Source organism: Nicotiana tabacum, chromosome 1 (genome assembly GCF_000715075.1).
Source record: "Nicotiana tabacum cultivar K326 chromosome 1, ASM71507v2, whole genome shotgun sequence".
NCBI classification, from domain to species: Eukaryota; Viridiplantae; Streptophyta; class Magnoliopsida; order Solanales; family Solanaceae; genus Nicotiana; species Nicotiana tabacum.
Window position 1 is genome coordinate 15,471,231 of NC_134080.1, and position 2,035 is coordinate 15,473,265.

Sequence of the window (2,035 nt, forward strand, 5' to 3'; positions counted from 1 at the left end):
TGTGGTTCATCATTTTGTTAATCCCACAGTTCAAAGTCAAAACCCCACACTGAAAATCCCTTTTCACTTTGCATTTTATACGAGTAAGCTTATGTACTGACAGTGATAAGTTCTTTACCCGACTTACAACAACATCTAAAAAAGGCAGCCTCGTGCATTAAGCTATTGCTATGTGCGAGATCCAGAGAAAGACTGGACTACAAGGGTCTATAGTAAACAGTCTTACCTTGCATTTTAGCAGTAAGTTGTTTCTCCAGCTTGAACTCGTGATCTCCTGATCACATGGAAGCAACTTTACTAGTCACGCCAAGGCTCTCCTTCGGCCAAGGTTCCCCTTCTTACAACAACATATAAATGTCTGTAATAAACATAATTTACTCATCTAAACGATAAAGTAAATAACCTGTTTTCAAGGGTGATCCTCCCGATAAACTGATTGTACCCCAAATCAGTATAGGCGAACAAGTAAGGTATTCTAGGGAAGCTTGAGAGAATCATGCTGAAGAAACTCCGCAAATTGATCATGTGAATTCGGGAGTAGAGGTGCTCTCCTATCTTTTGATTAGGAAAGTGGGCACATACCAGGGGACTTTTCTGAATCTCTAATGTGGAAAAAAAAATTAGAACATAGGGAAAAGAATAGGAAAAGGAAAGAAGTCTCATTTATAGAGCAGAGAGAACAAATTAATGGTCAGCATTTAACTATATCTTCCTTGGCCTAAGCACAATTGTATCAGTACAAAAAACTTCAAAAAGATGTTCAGCTTACAAAAAGAATTAAATCTAAAAATTAAATTCAAATATTATGAAGATTATAGTCATGTTCAATAGTTGGAACAGTTCTTGTACCAGCTGCAGTTGGAGCTCTCACATGTCCAACCATAGAAACTTGTAAAGCTTCTTCTTCATATGCTCTTCTAACCAATTCCTCCATTCTTGCTTTCTTCTTCACCTTCACAAATATTGCAATCAGTAGTAAACCTAAAAGGAACGCGCCCAACGCAGCTCCAATCGCGCTCCCAATGGCTAATTTCCAATTACTTGCCCTTTTATTTTTCAATGGCATTAGAGGTGACTCAATAACCAAACCAAAATGTCCTTGTTTTTTAGCAGTACAAACATTTTGTGACACTTGTTTTGTTAGTGTCACCTTTCCGTCGCGCTCAAAGCTAGCACATAATGGTATAATCCCTGATTTACTAGTATCATTTACTAGCTTTGTTGTGTTGCTAAAATCAATTGTGATTGGAATTTTATCAGATTGAATTATAAGTTCAAAAGGGGTTGTAGATGTTACCATATCATCACCAGCATTGTATGCTAATAGGCCTAAAACAGGTGAAATGAGTTGATAACCTGATAATTCATAATTGTCATAGTATATAGAAGACCAATTGGATCCAAGATTTTGTCTAAGTATGAGAACTCTTTCAACACAATGTTGGATACTTACCCCAATAGGTAATTTGAATTCTTTGATTTTGGCACCATATCTTGTTAAACTGCCACATCGATATCTAACTGAGTCGACTCTGATCCCTGTGAGGTTGGCTGGTAAATGTATGGCGTACAATTTTGCTGTTCTAAAGTTGTTTTTGTTGTAAGATCGAAACGTGTAGTCTCTGAGGACTAGATCAAGAAGTCGAGCTGATTTTATGCCTTGTCCTTGACTTGAAAGAGCCGCGGTGAATGCCAATGAAACTAATATCAAGTATAGATAAAGAAGTGAGCCCATCTGAAGAAGGAATTGCCTAATGAAGTATAGATTCTTGTGTTTTTTCTAGCATTGATCATCAAAAGGAAAATAGAGAGGCTTTTTTGCACTTGAAAATGGAAAATAGGATGGAGATTATGGGCTTTCTTAGGGGGCAGAGAGAAAGGTGGAGAAAAGAGAAAGTACTATGTGATGTTTCTTTCATAATATGTGTTTTTCAGGCAATATAAATCTATAGTAGTGTGTTTCTTTCTTTTCTTTTCCTTTTTCGACTTCTCCCCATTCTTAGCTAGACTAGGGGCCATAATCTTGAAATAAAGT

At 36.9% G+C, this 2,035-nt stretch overlaps 1 protein-coding gene across 1 annotated transcript; it reads right to left on the bottom strand.

The window, feature by feature from the left end:
* Window positions 1–796: 796 nt before the first annotated feature.
* LOC107780211 (uncharacterized) lies at window positions 797–1,735 on the bottom strand. Its single transcript, XM_075218255.1, has one exon. It carries the CDS (start codon window positions 1,733–1,735, stop codon window positions 797–799), a length of 939 nt encoding a protein of 312 aa, XP_075074356.1.
* Window positions 1,736–2,035: the final 300 nt, after the last annotated feature.

What these genes read in the sequence shown, in the direction of transcription:
- LOC107780211 (XM_075218255.1), bottom strand. Translation starts at nt 1,735, where the DNA reads ATGGGCTCACTTCTTTATCTATACTTGATATTAGTTTCATTGGCATTC.